Source organism: Rhinopithecus bieti, unplaced genomic scaffold (genome assembly GCF_001698545.2).
Source record: "Rhinopithecus bieti isolate Rb0 unplaced genomic scaffold, ASM169854v2 scaffold_15133, whole genome shotgun sequence".
Classification (NCBI taxonomy): domain Eukaryota; kingdom Metazoa; phylum Chordata; class Mammalia; order Primates; family Cercopithecidae; genus Rhinopithecus; species Rhinopithecus bieti.
The window spans coordinates 2,688,665-2,709,797 of NW_016808815.1; the positions used below are offsets into that span (position 1 = coordinate 2,688,665).

The 21,133-nt window shown below is 47.3% G+C and overlaps 1 protein-coding gene across 1 annotated transcript in view; it reads left to right on the plus strand.

Annotated features, from left to right (window-relative positions):
• The window catches only part of LOC108538916 (SH3 domain-containing RING finger protein 3), a 138,782-nt gene that overhangs the window by 80,852 nt on the left and 36,797 nt on the right, over nt 1-21,133 (plus strand). Inside the window, exon 7 of the mRNA XM_017887244.1 lies at nt 1,799-2,118. Coding sequence (XP_017742733.1) covers nt 1,799-2,118 — 320 coding nt within the window. The remainder of the gene's footprint in view (nt 1-1,798; nt 2,119-21,133) is intronic.

The window sequence follows — 21,133 nt, forward strand, 5'->3', positions numbered from 1 at the left end:
TCCCGTGGCCTCCAAACGCTGTTAGGATTAACGAGTACATAGTTGGGGGCTGAGAAGATTGTTTTTATTGCATGTATTTTCTTTCATGCTCTGAAGCCATGCATGCCACAAAGTCTGCTGGTAGAAAATGATTACAGTATGACATAATTTTTCTCTGCCTTAAGAATGCACAGCAGCTGGATGTGAGCTGCGTGGTGCTGCCTGGGCCACTTGGTATAAAGCAGTGTCTGATGCTCAGCCCAGGTCTCCACTTGGGCCAGAACAACCCAGGACAAAAGTCACCATTCCCCCGGGACGTTCATTCTCTCCCAACATTTGTTTCATCCATATTTATTAAGGAGACAATTCCCTGGAATTACTAACACACATAGTAGCAGAATTACTATGAATGTGGTGCTGTGTTTAAAGGGAGCTGTATCTTTTCATATGGGAGGTTTTTACAAATGTTACTACTTTCGATCCCTAACATCTTTAAGAATTGTTTTTGCTGGCAGCAAGGTGGTGGATCCACAGTTGTAAGGTTCCAGTTTTGTAAACCTGGAAGCCCGGGCCTTCGACATGCAGGCACAGCAGCAGATGCGGGCAGATGGCAGCAGGGTGGTGGGCGGCTTCTCCTCCAGGCTGCTGCTGGGAGAAATGTCTGCTACTTTCTTCCTGCAGTTGTCTCCGGCCAAGGCAGCTGTCATATGCTCAGCCCTCACTTAGCAAGATCATGTACCCAGTGTGGAAACCAAGGACCAGCCGGGCCGGTTCAGGGGTCAAGAGTAACTAGAGTCAAGCTTGATCAGTTTACATGCAGTGGTGCTTAATAATTCAGGGGACATCTTGAGGCCTCACTGAGATGCTTTTACAGGCTTTACTTTTATGAGCATTTTACAACCGTATTTCAAAACCATATTTTCAAAATTTTTCTGAGTGCTTTAGCTCATCACAGCAGAGAAAATTAGTTAGAGCAGGAGTCTCCAACCTCCAAGCCACAGACCAATTCCGGTCCATGGCCTGTTAGGAACTGGGCCGCACAGCAGGTCATGAGTGGTGGGTGAGCAAGGAAAGCTTCATATGTATTTACAGCCCCTCCTCAATGCTTGCATTACCACCTGAGCTCCACCACCTGTCAGATTAGCAGCACCATTAGATTCTCACAGGAGTGCAAACCCTGCTGCACATATGTGGTATCTAGGTTGCACGCTCCTTATGAGAATCTAATGGCTGATGATCTGTCACTGTCTCCCATCATCTCTAGATGGGACTGTCTAGTTGCAGGAAAACAAGCTCAGGGGTCCCACTGATTCTATATTATGGTGAGCTGTATAATTATTTCACTATGTATTACAAGGTAGTAATAATAGAAATAAAGTACATAATAAATGTAATGCACTTGAATCATCCCGAAACCCTCTCCTGCCCCAGTCTGTGGAAAAATTGTCTTCCACGAAGCGGGTCCTTGGTGCCAAAATGGTTGGGGACCGCTGAGTTAAAGGACTTCATAGAACTGGGAACGTGCCCATGTTCATGGCAACCTTGGCAAAGCTGTTTTAGCTCCACCTGAGGAAAGGGGTGTTTTGAGCCGTGGCGGGGCCCCCCTGATCCCTTGGGCTTTGGAAGATAGGAATGAATTTTCAGGGTTTCTTGGCATATTTCTCCATCTGTGAAGTGGCCAGGTCTGGAGAAACGTGAGAGAGAGGCTGGGAGTGCTTGAGGAGGGAGCCTGAGAAGAGTGTGCACTGCAGCTGCCTGGCAGGCCTGGCAGATTGCAAACTAACCTTTCATCCTGCTCTCTCTCCAACCCCGTCTCCAGCTGCCCACTCTGCAGCCCAGGCTCAGGACCGGCCAACTGCCACCGTGTCACCCCTGCGCACTCAGAACTCTCCATCCCGCCTGCCTGCCACCAGCCTCAGGCCTCACTCAGTGGTGTCCCCGCAGCACAGCCACCAGCCCCCAGTGCAGATGTGCCCGCGGCCGGCCATCCCCCTCACGTCAGCAGCATCAGCCATCACACCTCCCAATGTCAGTGCCGCCAACCTCAACGGGGAGGCTGGTGGGGGGCCCATCGGTGTTCTATCCACATCCAGCCCCACCAACACAGGATGCAAACTAGACGAGAAGAAAAGTGAAAAGGTAAGAGGCTCGTCCTGGACGAGCGCTGAGCTCGAGGCCAGCTGCTTACTGTAACTCTTTGGCACTAGATGGCAGTGGCATTTGTGCAATTGAAGCTTGAATGTGGGCACCAAATGCCTGCCCCTAGATGAACCCGGCGTGTGACAGAGAGGGAGCCAAACCACCACAGCAGCTGGTTGGAGAGGAATCAGGCAGGCCTTGGGTGCTGGCAGGGCCAATGCAAGTCCAGCTACATTTCTCATGCAAATTAGAAAAAGGTGTCCCCTCTTGAAAATGCCTTAGTTCCATCTGTTGTAAAATCATTGTAATATACTCATTTTGTTAGAATGAGATATTTATTGCCATGTGCTGGGATATTGTAATGATAAATATATAAATCTACATGTGCAGTGTGAACAGCACCCACTCCCTTTAATATGTCATCCTTGTGCAGTCCACAACCTGTTAAACCATATGGGACAGGCCTATTTCCTGAGTAGCAATGAGAAGGAACAGGAGAATGCTGACCTGATAGCTGATGTGTTTTTTAGCTATTGTTTTAGCCATGAAGTGCTGATTTCATAAAAGAAAATCTGGGCCAGGCACGGTGGCTCAAGCCTTTAATCCCAGCACTTTGGGAGGCTGAGGCAGGCAGATCACCTTAGGTCAGGAGTTTGAGACCAGCCTGGCCAACATCTCTATCTCTACTATCTCTACTAAAAATATAAAAATTAGCCAGGCATGGTGGCATGCACCTGTAATCCCAGCTACCCAGGAGGCTGAGGCAGGAGAATCACTGGAAACTAGGGGACAGAGACTGCAGTGAGCTGAGATTGTGCCACTGCACTCCAACCTGGACAACAGAGCAAGACTGCATCTCGAAAAAAAAAAAGAAAGAAAATGTGAGTCCAAGAAACTTGTTCCAGTTGCCACCCAGCTAGACATTAGATTAACCAGGATGAGAATCCAGACTTCCAAATCAGTGCTGTCCAGCAGAAACATAATGCAAGCCACAAATCGAATTTTAAATTTTCTAGTAGCCACATTTTTAAAAAGTAAAATTAATTTTAAAATAAATTTAAAAGGTGAAATTCATTTTAATAGCCTATTCCGTTAAACCCAATATCCACAATATTATTGTTTCAACATCTAACCTATATTTTTAAATTGTTGATGAGATATTTTACTGGTTTTTTTACATGAAGTTTTTGGAAGTCCATGTGAAATCCAGTAAGCAATTCTCTAGGGCTCAGGGCCCACGCACTGCCTGAGACTGTATCCGTAGGGCGTTGGACTGGGTCCTGGGCAGGGAGCCACTCTGTGTATTGGCCTTGCTACCTGAACGGTTTAGGCATTGTTCTCTCTTGGCTTGACTGATTCTGTGGGTCTTTTGACATCTTTCCATATAAAATCAGTCTTTGGATCAGGATGTTTTAGCCAGGGCTTAGATGGGCAACCTGGACACTAGATGGTGTGTTCCAGGCAAGGACAGCCTTTCTCTCTTTCTCGAGGCCATTGCCAAACACAGCACTGACTTGGCGGGCTCTCTGCCCATCACCCTGGAGGCAGGCCGTGCTCCCCTGTCCTCAGCATGAGCCAGGAATGCTGCAGATGTGGGCCACACCAAGTTCTGCAGGGCCTCAGCACCTCCTGTGTTATTCAGTCCAGAGCGAGGGTTGTTCCTGTGCTGACTGGTGTGGCAGAGGCATGCAGCTAGCAAAGTTCAGGTCTGCTCCAGCCTAACAGGGTACCTGGCATGAAGGGTCACAGCTGCTCTGTGTTTTGTGTCTGTCTGTCTGTTTGAAGAACAGTTCAGTCTTGAATCTGTTCCCTTCTACCCTGCAGCTCTTGTTATGAGATGTGACTGGGTCTCATCATGGGGGAGAGGTGGGATTCACAGTCCTACCCTCTCACTTAAACATTCTTCCTTCTTCCCAGCTGCTCAGGAACAACTGGGGCAGACTTGGAAAGTGGGGGCCGTAATGGTTCCTTCAGCATTTCTGGTTCTTTGCACAAGAATTCCCTCTCTCTGGTTTGTGAAACAAATGGGACTGGCTTCAATACGACCATTGCTGAGTGGGTTTCTATGACATTGAGTCCTGTAGGAATCTACATGGAGGACAATGCTGTTCCCCATCACCCACCTAAGTGTGAAGCTAATGAACACCAGCTGGGTCTGTTCCTAGCCTGCCGGTTAGACACTTTGCAACTATTTCACTTTCACTTACGATTTATGCCCTCTAACAGTTGTCCTGTATCAGCAAAGAGCAGTTGAGTCCAGAGGACACCCCAACATCCCTCTTGATGAAAGGCACCATGCGGGGACGCCCTGCCATGCAGGGAAAGCTGCACATACAGTGGCTCAGCCTCCTCCTCCCCCGGCAGCTCCCGAGCCTCTGTGGGCAGCAGAAGTGCACAGGCCACGCTTGGGGCTGGGCACATGCTGTGGGCACACAGGGAGCAGTCCACGCTGCACTCCAGGCAGGAGGGGAAGTGGTTTTTGTGAGGCCATGTGAGCTTGTGCCCAGAGGTTCAGTAAACACCAGCGGAGAAGCACATCGCTCTCGCACACATTGTGTGTGCTTTTCATTGCCACCTCTCGTAACCAACAGAGACAAGCACTGTCTACGAAACTACCTGTGAACATTTTTCCCGTCTGTGTTCCCACTTGAATTTCTCCTGATTTGCAGCAAGGCCCAAGGCATCTACAGCTGCCATTTGTAGCAGAAGAGCAGAGATGATGGTAATTGTAGTCCACTGCTCAGAAGCAAGTGAGCCTGTGTGACCTGCACCAGCAGGCTGGGCTGGGCTAGGGGGGCTAGGGCCAGCACACTCCCTGCAGGCCGCTTCCTGTGCCCCAGCCCGCCATGACTACACTGAACAGCCTTCCTAACTTTGGGCAACTTGATCATAGATGTACACCTGTCTGATTATGGCAAAGGTTTTTTAAAGCATTTGGCAGTATTCTCCAGTCTGTTTCTGTTAAATTTTCTTTGGGAAAAGACAGTGAGCTCCTCGCTCCCATGTCCACTGAGACACACCTCAGTGTGGCGCAGTTGCCTAGCACCAGTGCTGCTAAATTCCACCCAGGCCCTTCCACGCATATACCACAGAGAAGTCAGGGTTGATGCAGCTCCTGGGTGCCGTAGAGTAGGGAGTAATTTTCTCCTAGGAGCATGGGAGATTTATGCACCATATCCCTGAGTGTGGAGAAGGAAGAAGCCCCAAAACCAGCTCTGTGTTGTATGGTGTCAGTGGCTATGGTTGAGGTCCCAGGAGGCTGGTCTCCAGGAGGCTGGTGCCAGGAGGCTGGTCCCGGGAGGCTGGTGACAGGAGGCTGGTCCCAGGAGGCTGGTCCTTGGGAGACTGGTGCCGGGAGGCTGGTCCCGGGAGGCTAGTGACAGGAGGCTGGTGCCAGGAGGCTGATGCCCAGGAGGCTGATCCCGGGAGGCTGGTCCCCAGGAAACTGGTCCCCAGGAGACTGGTGCTCTGCTGCTATATCCAGGGGGATTCGGCCTTTGAACTCTGCTCCCTGCATGACCCGATGTGGTGTGGAGGCCTCTGGGGATAATACAAGTGCAGACAGAGTGGCAGTTCTTTCTACAGACCCAGTCCTGAACAGAGCTCCTCTCTGGGCCCAGGCATCTGCCAGACTATGCAGGGACCTCTCCAGCCTACTTGCCCAGGTCTCTTCCCACCCACCTGCCTGATCATATTGCTCCCTGCAGGGGCTGCCCTGTGGCCAGGCCCCCAACACCCACAAATTACACAGTAGAGCTCAAATCTGGTTTTAAAAGGTGGTCTTCAGGATTTAAGTTATCCTTTTGCACTTAAAAATGAATTTTGTGCTTGAAACGACCATGAAACACTGCCTATTGTATCCATCCATGACAGTTTTCTGGTTTTGAAACTGTATGAGCACATCAGCACCAGGTGATATGAACCCTCAGGGTACCTAAGTCCAAGGGAGAGTCACCCAGAAGAGAAGGGTGCCAGTGCCTGCCAATGGGCTGGGTGCAGTCGGCATCCCTAACCACCCGGCCAGCCATCACTCATTCTCTTATTTGTGCCCCAATCCCCGACTCATCTGTGTATTGCAAGGAGCATGAGGATGTACCTGGCCGAGCGCAGGCACGCGGTTCATAGTGATGGAAAGATCAACCCTGGCCTGGAGGAGCCAGAGTGTAGTACAGGTCGCTGTACAGGTAAACAGGCGATTGATTGCAGGAGAGGGCGGGTGATGGACCTGCGTGTGGGAACAGAGGGTCACCGAAAAAGGCGCCTGGCCAGCCCAGGTCAGGGGAGGCTTCCCGGGGCACAGGTGGGAGGATCCTCAGCTGAGGGTCAGCCCAAGCAGAGGCCAGAGGACATGGTCCGAAGGTGAGGGCCAGGGATGGAAAAGGTAGCAGGCAGCCCTTGGAGGGACTCATTGCCAGCCTCTCAGCACTGCAAAATCTGCCAGGCGCTGGGCAGGAGGGTGCCATGAGGCCATGAGTGATGCCCCTTGCTTCCTCAGGGTTCTGAGCCCTTGCTGTCCCTGTGCAGTTGACCAAGTCCACACGGTGAGAGCGCTCCTGCCAACCGCCTGACTTCTGTGGCGCCCTCTCCTTGGTGCTGAGGTTCCCCGAGGCTCTGGCCTGGCCATGAACTCCACAGCAGCATTCGTCAAATGATCATTCCAGTGGATTGGGACCACATTTGTATTTAGATTGGACGGGATAAACAGAATGAAACAGGGTAGCATAGATCTTCATGTTGAGCGTACAGTAGGGACGGTACACTGGGGAGCTTCTGTGTTGTTGTGTGCTAGTCCTGACGTAAAACTTAATTCAAAAACATCTCGAAGCCTTGGGTTGACAGCCCCTGCCCATAGAAGGCACCTGGTGATGACTGTAGACTAAGAGAATTGGAAAAACTGCTGCCAGTACTTTTTCACTCTCACAACTTATGGGAAATTCTTTGTGGGCCAGAAAAAAAAAAAAAGGTAACTTTCCTTTTATGGGTGTGGCAGTTTTAGTTTCGGTGAGTAATAGAATATTGAAACTTCAAAGGGCCTCTAAAGATGTTTTATATTAAACTCCCCATTTTCCATGATGTTCCTGAGGCTCAGAGACCTTGAGAGACTTGCCTGGGGCCACACAGCATCAGCAGTGGAGCTGGCACAGGAATGCTGGCCTCTCGCCTCCTGTGTTGGGTCCAAGTGCTGACTGTGGTGACCTCCCAGTCCCTGGGAGACCATGGCCTGTCCTGGAGTCCCACAGTGAGATGTCCAGGGTAGCGGCTGGCAGGAGACCATGAGATTGGCCTTGTGGGGAGAATGGGCCCTAGGTGTCTGCCTTCTGGGTCCACATTGGACCCAACCACAGCCAGAACCCGTGCAACAGTGAATCACTGACCAAGTCCGTGTGGACGGCATGACCTATGTCATCAAGATTCTGCAAACCCAATTTGGTGTGAAAGGAACAGAGGACCTGACAGAGTGACCCATAATGGTGGCAGCAAGTCCTGGTCTGGAGCATGGAAGCTGTGGGACACATATGTGCACCCACCCGTTCAATATATGTATAATCTCATATATATATGTGTGTGTTTCATATGTCATATACACTTATGATATTACATAGGAATGTGATTATATTTTTAATGAAAACCCAGGAACATCCAATCCGAAGAAATCTTGAAGATGAAGCTCTTTTGAGTAGCCAGGCAGCTCTCCCTAAAGTGAAGAATCGCTGGCTTATAAATGTATTTCCTCTCGAGTAGAGGCACCTTGCAATAGGTAGACCCTTACTCGTCTATCCTACTTCTGCTGACAGGCAGTATGGGAAGCCAGCCGCTGCCAGCTTTCATGCCAGCTTCTCCAGGGTTACTAGCCCTATTCACTTCCAAAGTGACAGCTACACTCTGCCGGCACAGGCTGGCCACATGCTCCCACCAGCCGGGGGGGGAGGGGCCTGCTGTCACCTGCAGACACTGGCATCAGAGGTAGAAGGGGCTGGATCTGGCCTCACCCAGAACTGAGCTCACCCACGTGGGAACCATTTTGTGGGTCTTAGGGGAGACCTGCCCCCCAGCTTGCTCGCGGAGCCCCTCAGCCCATGCTCTGTCGCCAGGTGCAGCCACAGCCTGATGCATCCCTGGGCTCCCAGGCCCACTGGGGGCTTGGGAACCTCGGGTCTACCCCACAGCAAAGTCACTGAGGAGTCTCACGGTCAGCCATGGGCCATGGAAACCACCTCCGCCCTGGCCACTCGTGCCCGGCAGCTCTGCTGGCCAGTGGCATTGGCGTTGGCTGGGCAGAAGGGCTCACAGAGTCAGCCCCATGTGGCTGGGAGCACCAGTGACTCGAGGTCCTCTTCCTGTTCCCCCATTGTCAGGCTGTCTTCTGAGGGATAAGGGGAGCCAGCGTGCATAGCTGAAAATGAACCCATCCTGAAAGCATTAATCCCAGCTGCCAAAAAGCATTCTGAAGTTGTCCAGACAGCCTTTTTTGGAAGGCGTAAACTGCTGGGGCATCACTTCCTGATGACAAGAGTGGCAACCTCTTTCTCTAAGTTAGGAATGTCCTGTCAGAGCACAGGCCCTGAGTGGGGCAGGGCAGTGGCCCAGCCTGGTCTGAGCAGAGGTCAGTGGTGGCCTGGAGGCTTCTCTTGTTATCTGCACCCTCCCAAGACAGCAAGTGAAGCTAGCTGTCCCCAGTTCTCCTGTAGAAACTCCATGGCCTCTGCATTGGGATGAGACTTCTGGATCTCAGCGTGGTTGTGAGTGCTGGTGACCCTTTCAGGGTACAAATGTGGACATGAGGTCCAGAGAGGCAAGCTGACCTGCCCAAGGCCACGTGACAAGTAGGGCACTGGGAATGAAACCAGGCTCCATAGTACACACAAGTGCCCACTCCCCGTTCTCTGCTTCTGCTGGTTAGCTTCTCCTCTGGGGAAAAAAGCCTGGGGCTCATGCCGCTGAGCCTTGAGGAAGTGGCAGGGACGAGGGAAGGAGCAGGAGCCACGGTCATCTCAACAACCAGTGAAGCTTGAATTTGGAGAAGGAAGACACAGTGGATGAATCAGCACGGAGGGTGGACCTGGGTTCAGCTGCCTAGTGTGAATCAGGTCTCCTGTTTACCAACTCTGTGACTTCAAGCAAGCTCCTCCACCTTCTATGCCTCAGTTTCCACATCTGTGAAATGGGGATGATGGCACCTACCACCATGAGTTGTTGGGAAGAGTAAATTTAGTTAGTTTGATGAATGCATAACATAGTATTCCGGACAAAAATATTAGAAATTATTATTAAGAATTTGATAGTTAATTGAAGTCTGGATCCCAGAAGAATTATATGATCCATGCAGATATAAAACTTATATCCCTGAGGCTTCTCTAAAAGATCAAAGGGGGGTTTAATTTTGTTTTATATATATATATATACTTATAAGTATGTATATACATAAATATATATACTTATAAGTATGTGTATATATAAATATATACTTATAAGGATGTATATACATATAAAATGTATATACTTGTGTGTATATATATACATATATACATATATACACATATATATACACACACACATTTATCCATCAACAAATGGAGAGATGTAGGCTACTCAGAAGGGAGCCCTAATTGGTTGGTGCAAGCTATGTGTGAAATGTCGTTTATTTATCTCCTCAATCCCTGGAGATTCCATTTCCTGGTTCACTTATCCTATGTCCGCCAAGCAACACAAATAGAAAAAGATGTTCAAGATTGCAGTTTTATACCTGACCTATAGCCTGAACAATGAAGGGAACTCAAGAAAACTATTATTCAGAAGTAGGGTTTCAACTGCAAAGCATCAAACCAAAATCCATCTTTAAAATCCATCTTTTCTTTAGAAAAAGAAAAGGATTTGTGAGTCACGTGTAATTGTTGTGAGGGTTCTGCCACCCTCCCCAAAGGGCACCGACTAATAACAAATAACTGATCAGGATTACTGTGAAATCCTACACTCTAGTGCCACATGAGCTGGACAAGCAAGCGATGCGTGTGACAATGTGGTTGGGGCGGGCAATGCACACACTTCATGGCCGGGAGCCCCTGGCACAACTCGATTCCCATGTCAAGTCTAGATTCTGTTCTGCAAAATTCTACTGCTGTGACTGCCTTCTTTTTCAACTGATATATTCTCACAGTGCTTTCAAAGACGTAGGATTTCTTTCCAGCCGTCCATGCCCAGAAAAACTCAGTGATGGCATCAGTTCAAAAGAAAAACAAGCACACGTCCCATAAACTACATCAGAAGGTCATGCCCACACATCGGACCCAGCCGTCTGTCCCTCCCAGAAGGCAACAAAGTCAGCATGGCGGGGCATCTCTGAACATTCCACAGCACTTGCCAGTGCTCTCCATTTTGGTCCCATAACTGAGGGCAATGCTGAGAAAGAACACAGAGTGCTGGGTTTGGCATTCTGTTTATTGTGGTTTTACTTTGTTTTTTTTTTTTTTCAGGCACTCAGGCCATGTGGTGGGGAGCCGGGGAGGGCACTCTGTCACCTCATGGGAGTAAGACAGCTTCATACCATCATCTCCTTCTAGAGGAAGTCACTCCTGGGACAGTTTGGTTTTTATTCACCTGATAAGTTATGTGCTTGCTTGGTAATTCCTTCCAGGCCGCATCTTAATTAATTATAAGACACATTTGTATATAGCATAAGAATGAAACTCATTAATCTTTTCAGAGGATTCACACCCTATCTGGATCTGAAATAGAACCAATAGGTCAACCTCATGAAAGTGTTATTCCTATAGGATTTCTTTGTAAGACCAGCAGAAATGGCTAGATTTATGGTTTCATCAACTGCCTTCTTTCTTTTTTTCTTTTTTTTTTTTTATTATACCTTAAGTTCTAGGGTACATGTGCACAACGTGCAGGTTTGTTACATATGTATACATGTGCCCTGTTGGTGTGCTGCACCCATTAACTCGTCATTTACATTAGGTATATCTCCTAATGCAATCCCTCCCCCCTCCCCCCTCCCCACAACAGGCCCCGGTGTGTGATGTTCCCCTTCCTGTGTCCAAGTGTTCTCATTGTTCAATTCCCACCTATGAATGAGAACATGCGGTGTTTGGTTTTCTGTCCTTGTGAGAGTTTGCTGAGAATGATGGTTTCCAGCTGCATCCATGTCTCTACAAAGGACATGAACTCATCCTTTTTTATGGCTGCATAGTATTCCATGGTGTATATGTGCCACATTTTCTTAATCGAGTCTGTCATTGATGGACATTTGGGTTGGTTCCAAGTCTTTGCTATTGTGAACAGTGCTGCAATAAACATACACATCACCTGCTTTCTAACTCTTATTTATTCTCTCCTTCACTTTAAAGTCACCTTACAACTCCCCTAGACTTCAGTTTGTTTAGTGTTAAGATGGGAATAATGTCTTTTTCTACTAATGGAGATATTATGAAAATTAGTTATTGGTTTGTATCAGTCAGGGGTCTCCAGAGAAACAGAACCAGCAGGAGAGAGAGAGAGAGAGATATTAAGAGAGAGATAATGTATTTATTTTAAGGAATTATGTGATTGTGGAGGCTGGCAAGTCTGAAATCTGTGGGGCAGCCCAGCAGGCTGGACCCTCAGTCAGAGGTTGCTGTGCAGTCTTGAGGCAGAAAATCATTGTCCACAGGATGCCTCTGATTGCTTTTAAGGCCTTCAGCTGATTGGGCGAGGCCCACCCACATTATCAAGGTATGTACTTTCAGTAATGTCCTTTACTTAAGGTAAACTGACTGTAGATATTAACACATTTGCAAAATGCCTTCATAGCAACATCTAGATTAGTGTTTGCTCAAACAACTGGGTACCTGCCTAGCAACACTGACATAAAACTCACCTTCACTGTCCACCCTTTGTCAGCTTGACATCTCCCTAAACTATACTTAGTTTCTACATAAAGACAAAAGCAAAGTCATACTTCTGCCTAACATGATGATACAACAAGCCTGAGTACACCAAGAGTGCACACGCCCTTCCCAGAAGAGGATTCAGAGTCTTTGAGTGATGCTTCCTCTTCTCCTTGATATCCTGTAACTTAAATACTATCATATAATAATCATATCATATAAAAGTCAGTGCAACTTATATTACATGGTGAGATAGAAGAAAACAAAGGTACTGCTTAATGTACACATTCGCACAGACATATTCATAACAAAATAGGAGGAAACACAACAATTACAATCCTCATTTCTGTAACTGTTCACATGATCATGGCTGGTATTTATAATTACTTTGTCTACTGTCCAATCTGTATTCCCCTTCCCTTCAGAAAGGCATGGACCCTTACCTGGTGGGGTGACCCAAACCTTCACTCCTGAAGGGTCTGGGCCATTTGTAATCCTGTCTGGATTGGGTGGTTACAGTTTTCCATTGACCTCAGTCATGGGGCATTGTGATTGATAGCGCACTAGGAGACACCCCAAGGGATCCCCTGTATCCCAGACATGCTGTTGCCCACGTCCACTATGGAGGGCCGTCCAGTTTCCCGCAGTGGTCAGGATCGGTCACCCCAGCCAGCACAGCAGTTCCCGTTTTTGCCTTTGATTCTAAAGCACATGGATCCCGAAGTGGCTGGGTGGCAGTCTTGACTTCCAGCTCAGTGGAATCATTGTGGTGTTTCCTGGTGGCAGCATTCCTCCCCCTGGAACCAAGACCTCTAGACTAGTAGAACATAATGTTGTGAGAACAAGAAGCAGACATTTTGCTAGTGGGTCCCTGGGGATCATAGTGAGTGGTGCCACTCCCCTTTCTGCCCCATGATTCCTGGGCCCATGAGTTCTGGCTGTAGGAGAAATAGCACCATATATTGGATGCTGATTCAGAGCATACCGAGCCTTCTGGAGAATATTGCCCCAGCCCTGCAAGGGACTGTCACCCAGCTGGTGCTGTAACTGAGTCTTCAAAAGGTCATTCCACCATTCTGTCAAGCCAGCTGCCAGCACGATGGGGAGCATGGTAGAGCCAGTGAGTTCCATGCGCCCGAGTCCATCGCTGCACTTCATTTGCTATGGAGTGAGCTCTTCAGTCAGAAGCAGTGCTGTGCGGAATACTGTGATGGTGGCTAAGGCGTTCTGAAGTCCATGGATATTCACTTTGGCAGAAGCATTGTGTGTAGGGAAGACAAATCCATATCTAGAGTGAATAGTGTCTATTCCAGTAAGGACAAAACACCACTGTCCCTTCCTTGATGGAGGTGGTCCAAGGTAGTCACCTTGCCGCCAGGTGGATGCTAACCATCCCAGAGAATGGTGCCATGCTGAGGACTCACTGCTGCTCTCTGCTGCTGGTAGTTTGGATCCAGTGGTGGCCGTAGCCAGGCTGGCCTTGATGAGTGGAAATCCATGATGCTGAGCCCATGTGTCACCTCCATCCACAATGGCCACTCTATTCATGGGTCCACTGGGCAATGACAGGAATGGCTGAGGAAAGAGGCTCAGTCATTGACTGCACTCCCCGGAATCCCATCTGTGGAATTACTAAAGTCCTCCTCTGCTGAGGTCACCCTTTGGTGAGCATTTAAATGGGACACAAATCTCACCACATGTTTTCCCATTCAGAGAGGTCTTTTCACATGCACTTTTCTAATTTCCTTGTCACCAGTTTTCCAATTACGTTTCTCCCAAGTCCCTGAACAACCAGCCAAACCATTGGCCACAGCCTGCGAATCATTAAACAATCACACTTCTAGCCACTTCTCCTTGCAAGCAAAGTGCACAACCAGGTGCACTCCTCAAAGTTCTGCCCACTGAGAGGCTTTCCCTTCACTGCTGTCCCTCAGGGATGTCCCAGAGAGGGGCTGCAATGCCGCAGCTGTCCACTTTCAGGTGGTGCCTGCGTATGGTGCAGAAACATCTGTGAACCAGGCTCAAGTCTTATCTTCCTGTGTGATCCAATGGAACTGCCCTGGAGGCCACAGGTGCAGGCTGGATGAGAGAAGGCAGCATAGCCGGAGTGGGGACCATGGGGTCCATGGGCATTTTAGGCCGCTTCCTCATGTAACTTACTGGTACTTTCAGGACCTGCTCTAGCCCGATCATGTATCCACCCTTCCATTTGGCCCTGGAATGCTGCTGCGCACACCCAGCTTTATGCTTGGTGGGTCAGATAACACCAGCTCACAGTGGGCAGCTCTGGTTGCATGGTAATTGGTGGCTCATGGTCAAGCATTTAGTCTCCACCAAGGCCCACTGGCAGACCAAGAACTGTCTCTCAGAAAGAGTGTAGTTGTCCTTGGAAGACAGCAAAGGCGTACTCCAAAATCCTAAAGACCTGCGCTGTGATTCACCTGCCAAAGGCCTCACATAGCATCCCTGTCTGCCACAGTAGTGCCTCAGGCACCATTGGGTCTGCTGGGTCATGTGGCCCAAGGGGTAGATCATCTTGCACAGCAGCCTGGACCTGTTTCAGAGCCTTTTTTTGTTTTGTTTTGTTTTGGGTTCCTCTCAAAACTATCAATTTTGGGGGTCACTTTATAAATGGGCCAAATTAGTATACCCATCTGAGGAGGATATTGTCTCCAAAAATTCGAAGAGCCCCACTCAGTTTTTTACTCTGGCTTTAGGAGGGGCTAGATGCAACCACTTTTTCTCTACCTTACAAGGAATGTCTCAATGTGCCCCCACACCACCAAACCCCTAGAAACTTCACTGAGGTAGAAGGCCCTTGAATTTTAATTCGATCGATTTCCCATCCTCTGACATTCAGGCGTCTTACCAACAAATCTAGAGTGGTTGCTACTTCTTGCTCACTAGGTCCAGTCAGCACAAGGCCATCAATGTCATGGGCCATTATGACATCTTGAGGAAGGCAAAGGTGATCACCATCCCTGCACACTATTTTGTGACACAGAGTTGGAGAATTGATCTACTCCTGTGGTGCTTGCTGGCCTAGCCTGCTGAAAGCAAACTGCTTCAGTCTTTAGTAACAAAAAAAGCATTTGCCAGATTAATCACTACATACCAGATACCAAGAGGTGTGGTGGGTTGATTTGCTTAAACAGTGAAATTTTGTTTGGCATCTGCAATTGGAGTCACCACCTGGTTAAGTTTATGATAATCCTGTCATTCTCCATGATCCGTCTGTCTTTTGCACAGGCCAAACAGGAGAGCTGAATAGGGATGTGGTGAGAATCACCACCCCTGCATCCTTCAAGTCTTTGATGGTGGCACTAATCTCTGCAGTACCTCTAGGAATGCGTATTGCTTTTGTTTTACCATTTTCTGAAATAGAGACAGGTTAGTGGTTTCCACTGGCCTTTCTTGCATAACAGCCCTCGCTCCACAGGTCAGGAAACCAATGTGAGGGTTCTGCCTGCTGTTGAGTAAGTCTAGGCCGATGATGCATTTCAGAACTGGAGAAAACCCGCAGGATGGGTTCAGGGCCACACTTGAACTGTTGTGAGAAGGACATGAGATAAAACTCCACTGATCACCTTTGCTCCATAAGCCCGTCCCTGACTGGCAGACCATAGTGACGTTTGGCTCGCGTGAACTTAGGGTCAGTTCAGATCCAGTGTCCAGCAGTCCCTGAAAACTCTGACTATTTTCTTTTCCTTAATGCGCAGTCACCCTGTTGGGGTAGATCCCTTTGGGGAAGCCTGGGAGAAAGATTAGCAGTGTAAGTTTTTGGTATGGCGCTGGGGTCTTTCCTCAAGGAGACCTAACCTGTAAATTCAAGGGATTCTGGGTCTGAAAAGTAGCTGAAGTCTGGGGATTGATTGAGGGGCTGCAACTCTGTTTTGTGATTCAAGTTATACTTCTGTTCACTAGACCTAGAACTCTTCTGTTTATACAGCTCAAGTAAGAATGTAGTAGACAGCCCATCTATTTCTCTTCCAGGAAAATAATGGACTGCCAGTTGCCAGTTGATTACTGCCTTGACTGTGCTGTCTGTTTTGGTAACTTGTCTCATGGTATTACCGCCTGGTCGGCCTTGTCTTTGGTAGTTATGTGCCTCTATGTGGGCCCTGCCCCCCTCCCTCTGGGGCCTGGTCACTTCCAGGTTTCCCAGCTCCATGGCCGTAGTTCCCACTGTAAGGTCCAGCTTATGGAGAAGTGTGAGCCCAGAACTTTTCAAGGGTGCAAGGACTCCCCTCACACATCTGTTTCTCATGGTCGTGGTGAAAGGCGTGTCGTCTGGACCCTCCTGGGATGGGAGGAAATACTAGTTACTTCCAATTTCTGAGTATTGTGCAACTTGGTAACAAACAGGGATTCTGGAAGCAATGGGGAAGAAGCCATCAGTCCCCCAGGCTCACGAAAGAGGAGATGTTCATGTTCGTTTCCACTGCAGTCAAGCTACCCGAAGCTTTTAACACCTTGAAGAGACCTGGCTGCAAATGTTTGTATTAGGAACATGCTAAGATCATGGAGAAGGATGCCCCTGTGACATGGAGAGTTGCAAGGGAATTGTCCCTCAGTGGAGGCAGGCCCCTTTCTCCCTGTCACAACTGATTCCCTGAGCTGGGCTTTCAGGACTCTGATTGCCAGAGGGTGGTGTAGACAGGACAGGGGTGAACATTCAGAGTCTTCTCTAAGGAAGAGGCACCTGTACAAAGTGTTCCTGGCAAGAAGTCACCAGAAGAAGGAGAGACCCTCGCTCAGGAGGGTCCCCAATTCACAGAATATAGCTCTAGAAAGAAGAAAGAGCAGATGGCATCTGTGCTGGTAGACTCGCCAGCCCCCACCCTGCCGGCAGGCTGGCTGCAGCATTTTTACAGGGGATCATTCAGGTTCTTCTAAAATACCTCCAGGGACAAGAGCTCACCACTTAATGAGGGGTTTGTTTTGTGGCTGAACTGACCTATTGAAAGATTCATCCTCTTGTTGGGCAAAATCTACAGAGTCTACACACATAGATACACATCCACACACAAATACACACACATGCCTACATACATATACACATATACACGTGAACACATACAATAACATTCATGTGCAATAAGCATATTCGTGTACATACACCTACATGAATACACAACATACACATACAAACATGACTACATGTGCACATACATATGTGCATATAAAATACATGTGCACACGTGTAAACATGTATACACATATACAGATGCATACACAAATGCATGCATGCATAGCCTCACATACATACACATCCTGCAGAGTTGATCCACTTCTGCCAACTCTACTCCCTCACAATCAATTTCCTCTTCTAAAAATAGCCCTTCTGATATTGGAAGTCATCCTTCCAAGACTTTTTTTGAAGAGACTTTATTTTTAGAGCAAATTTAGGTTCACAGAAAAATTGAGCAGGAAATGCAGAAAGTCCTCATATACTCCCTGCTCCCACACATGCGCAACCTCTTCTACTATCAGTGGCCTGCACCAAAGTGGTACATGTGTCAGGATTAATGAACCTACGTTGACACATCATTACCCAATGTCCATAGTTTACATTACGGTTCACTCTTGGTGTTATTCAATCTATGGGTTTTGACAAATGTATAATGACATGTGTCCCCCATTATAGGATCATACAGAATAGTTTGACTGCCCTGAAAATCCTCTGTGCTCTGCCTGTTGATCACTCTTTCCCATCTAACTCCTGGCTACCACTGACCTTTTTACTGTCTTCATAGATTTGCGTTTTACAGATTGTTATACAACTGGAATCATACACAATGTTGTAGCCTTTTTGCATTGGCTTATTTTATTTAGTGATAAGCATTTACGTTTCCTCCGTGTCTTCTCATATATTAGTAGCTCAATTATTTTTAGCACTGAATAATACTCCATTGTCCAGATGTACCACAGTTTATTTATCATTTACCTACCAAAGGACATCTTAGTTGCTTCCCAGTTTTGGCAGTTATGAATACAGCCGCTGTAAACATCTTGTGTGGATTTTTATGTGGACATAAATTTGGATAAATACCAACAAGGGAGATTGCTACAAGTATGTAAGAGTATGTGCTGAGACTGGTAAAAGTACGTTTAGTTTTGAAAGAAACTGCCAACTCTCTTCCAAAGTGGCTGCACCATTTTGCTTTCCTACCCGCAATGAATGAAAGTTCTCATTGCTTCATATCCTCACCAGCATTCAGTGTTGTCAATGTCTTGGATTTTTGCCATCCTAATAGTTATGTAGTGGTCTCTCATTGTTATTATACTTTGCAATTCCCTAGTGACATCTGTACTAGGCTATTCTTGTACTGCTATAAAGAAATACCTGAGACCGGGTAGGGGTAGTTCATAAAGAAAAGAGGTTTAATTGGCTATGGTTCCACAGGCTGTACAGGAAGCATAGCAGCTTTTGCTTCTGGGGAGACCTCAGGAAGCTTCCAAGCATGGCAGAAGACAAAGGGGGAACAAGGAGTCTCACATGGCAGAAGCAGGAGCAAGAGAGAGGGAGGAGGTGCCATACACCTTTAAACAATCAGATCTCATGAGAACTCACTCACTGTCACGAGGAGAGCACCAAGGGGATGGTGCTAAATCATTGGTGAGAAATCTACTTCCATGATCCAGTCACCTCCCACCAGACCCCACCTCCAACACGGGATTACAATTCAACATGAGATATGGTGGGGACATAGATCTGAACCATATCAACATATAACGCTGAACATCTTCTCATATACGTATTTGCTACCTGTACTTTTTTTTTTTGAGACAGAGTCTCGCTCTGCCGGCGAGGCTGGCGTGCAGTGTCATGATCTTGGCTCACTGCCACCTCCACCTCCCGGGTTCAAGCGATTCTCCTGCCTCAGCCTCCCAAGTAGCTGGGACTACAGGTCCCCACCACCATGCCCAGCTAATTTTTTGTANTGACTACATGTGCACATACATATGTGCATATAAAATACATGTGCACACGTGTAAACATGTATACACATATACAGATGCATACACAAATGCATGCATGCATAGCCTCACATACATACACATCCTGCAGAGTTGATCCACTTCTGCCAACTCTACTCCCTCACAATCAATTTCCTCTTCTAAAATAGCCCTTCTGATATTGGAAGTCATCCTTCCAAGACTTTTTTTGAAGAGACTTTATTTTAGAGCAAATTTAGGTTCACAGAAAATTGAGCAGGAAATGCAGAAAGTCCTCATATACTCCCTGCTCCCACACATGCGCAACCTCTTCTACTATCAGTGGCCTGCACCAAAGTGGTACATGTGTCAGGATTAATGAACCTACGTTGACACATCATTACCCAATGTCCATAGTTTACATTACGGTTCACTCTTGGTGTTATTCAATCTATGGGTTTTGACAAATGTATAATGACATGTGTCCCCATTATAGGATCATACAGAATAGTTTGACTGCCCTGAAAATCCTCTGTGCTCTGCCTGTTGATCACTCTTTCCCATCTAACTCCTGGCTACCACTGACCTTTTACTGTCTTCATAGATTTGCGTTTTACAGATTGTTATACAACTGGAATCATACACAATGTTGTAGCCTTTTGCATTGGCTTATTTTATTTAGTGATAAGCATTTACGTTTCCTCCGTGTCTTCTCATATATTAGTAGCTCAATTATTTTAGCACTGAATAATACTCCATTGTCCAGATGTACCACAGTTTATTTATCATTTACCTACCAAAGGACATCTTAGTTGCTTCCCAGTTTTGGCAGTTATGAATACAGCCGCTGTAAACATCTTGTGTGGATTTTATGTGGACATAAATTTGGATAAATACCAACAAGGGAGATTGCTACAAGTATGTAAGAGTATGTGCTGAGACTGGTAAAAGTACGTTTAGTTTTGAAAGAAACTGCCAACTCTCTTCCAAAGTGGCTGCACCATTTTGCTTTCCTACCCGCAATGAATGAAAGTTCTCATTGCTTCATATCCTCACCAGCATTCAGTGTTGTCAATGTCTTGGATTTTGCCATCCTAATAGTTATGTAGTGGTCTCTCATTGTTATTATACTTTGCAATTCCCTAGTGACATCTGTACTAGGCTATTCTTGTACTGCTATAAAGAAATACCTGAGACCGGGTAGGGGTAGTTCATAAAGAAAAGAGGTTTAATTGGCTATGGTTCCACAGGCTGTACAGGAAGCATAGCAGCTTTTGCTTCTGGGGAGACCTCAGGAAGCTTCCAAGCATGGCAGAAGACAAAGGGGAACAAGGAGTCTCACATGGCAGAAGCAGGAGCAAGAGAGAGGGAGGAGGTGCCATACACCTTTAAACAATCAGATCTCATGAGAACTCACTCACTGTCACGAGGAGAGCACCAAGGGGATGGTGCTAAATCATTGGTGAGAAATCTACTTCCATGATCCAGTCACCTCCCACCAGACCCCACCTCCAACACGGGATTACAATTCAACATGAGATATGGTGGGGACATAGATCTGAACCATATCAACATATAACGCTGAACATCTTCTCATATACGTATTTGCTACCTGTACTTTTTTTTTTTGAGACAGAGTCTCGCTCTGCCGGCGAGGCTGGCGTGCAGTGTCATGATCTTGGCTCACTGCCACCTCCACCTCCCGGGTTCAAGCGATTCTCCTGCCTCAGCCTCCCAAGTAGCTGGGACTACAGGTCCCCACCACCATGCCCAGCTAATTTTTTGTATTTTTAGTAGAGACGGAGTTTCACCGTCTTCGCCAGAATGGTCTTGATCTCCTGACCTCGTGGATCCACCCACCTCGGCCTCCCAAAGTGCTGGGATTACAGGCGTGAGTCCTGCGCCCGGCCTGTACATCTTTTTTAATGAGATGTCTGTTTAGATTTTTGCTGAGTTTGTAATTGGGTTGTTTCTTTTCTTATGAAGTTTTAAGAATTCTTTGTATATTTTAGATATACCATAGTTTTCTTTTGCAAATATTTTCTCTCAGTCTGTGACTTGTTTGCTCATTCTCTTGACAGTATCTTTTTCAGAGCACAAGTTAGTAATTTTCATGGAGTCCAGTTTATTAACTATTTCACGATTGTGTCTTTGGCGTTTTATCTTAAAAGGCACCACTAAGCCTAAGGTCCTCTAGATTTTCCCGT